Source organism: Octopus bimaculoides, chromosome 25 (assembly GCF_001194135.2).
Source record: "Octopus bimaculoides isolate UCB-OBI-ISO-001 chromosome 25, ASM119413v2, whole genome shotgun sequence".
In the NCBI taxonomy this organism is placed as follows: Eukaryota; Metazoa; Mollusca; class Cephalopoda; order Octopoda; family Octopodidae; genus Octopus; species Octopus bimaculoides.
In genome coordinates this window covers 7199054-7199988 of record NC_069005.1, presented here as the reverse complement: position 1 = coordinate 7199988, position 935 = coordinate 7199054, and the positions used below count along the sequence as shown (strand labels likewise).

General features: G+C 38.4%; 1 protein-coding gene across 1 annotated transcript in view; it reads right to left on the bottom strand.

The window, feature by feature from the left end:
* The window catches only part of LOC106877328 (dynein axonemal heavy chain 2), a 141464-nt gene that overhangs the window by 53912 nt on the left and 86617 nt on the right, over positions 1 to 935 (bottom strand). Inside the window, exon 60 of the mRNA XM_052976818.1 lies at positions 433 to 648. Within this exon, the coding sequence (XP_052832778.1) occupies positions 433 to 648 (216 nt within the window). The remainder of the gene's footprint in view (positions 1 to 432; positions 649 to 935) is intronic.

Sequence of the window (935 nt, the reverse complement as noted above, 5' to 3'; positions counted from 1 at the left end):
GAGTGGATTTGGTAGATGGAAACTGAAAGAAGCCCATCGTATATATGTATATATATATGTGTGTGTGTATATGTCTGTGCGTCTGTGTTTGTCCCCCCAACATCGCTTGACAACTGATGCTGGTGTGTTTACGTCCCCATCACTTAGCGGTTCGGCAAAAAGAGACCTATAGAATAAGTACTAGGCTTACAAAGAATAAGTCCTGGGGTCGATTTGCTCGACTAAAGGCGGTGCTCCAGCATGGCCACAGTCAAAAGACTGAAACAAGAAAAAGAGTAAATATACATACATACATACACAGGCATATACATATTAATACACACAAACACACACATTTATAATCACACAGACACATATAAACTGTTAGAATTATGTAGTAAATTCAAATTTTCCATAACATGCAGTGGCAAATAATTAAAGAAACTACTTTACATTTTTCCCTTCCATTCGTTTGATCCATTTAATAGCTTGTCCTTGCGGGTCAATCATTAATGGCCAGCGGTTACCCTTGGTGACAATGATTCCATTCTCTGTAGAAAATGCATCGCTTGGGAGGCCTTGGATGTTCCATTGTCTAACAAGAGTTGGTCTGACTAAGAAAGTGCAGAAACTGAAACAGGGGTCACAAGGGATCCCTAAGCTTCTCAGCTGAAATAAACAAAACAACAAGATTTAATCTCAGATTAGGCAAATCAATACAAAGGGGTGCTGAAAAGTTCCTGGCTTTAAGGGTATCATGAAAAGCATGGTTGGAGACCCAACCTTCTGAGTTCTTTTACAGGGCTTAGAAAAACTGAAGGACCACTGCAATAAGTGTGTGAACCCGAGAGAGGAATATGTTGTATAAAATCATAATTAACTGATCCTCCTGTATTTTCTTTTACCCAAAGCCAGGAACTTTTCAACACCTACTCATATATATATATATATATATA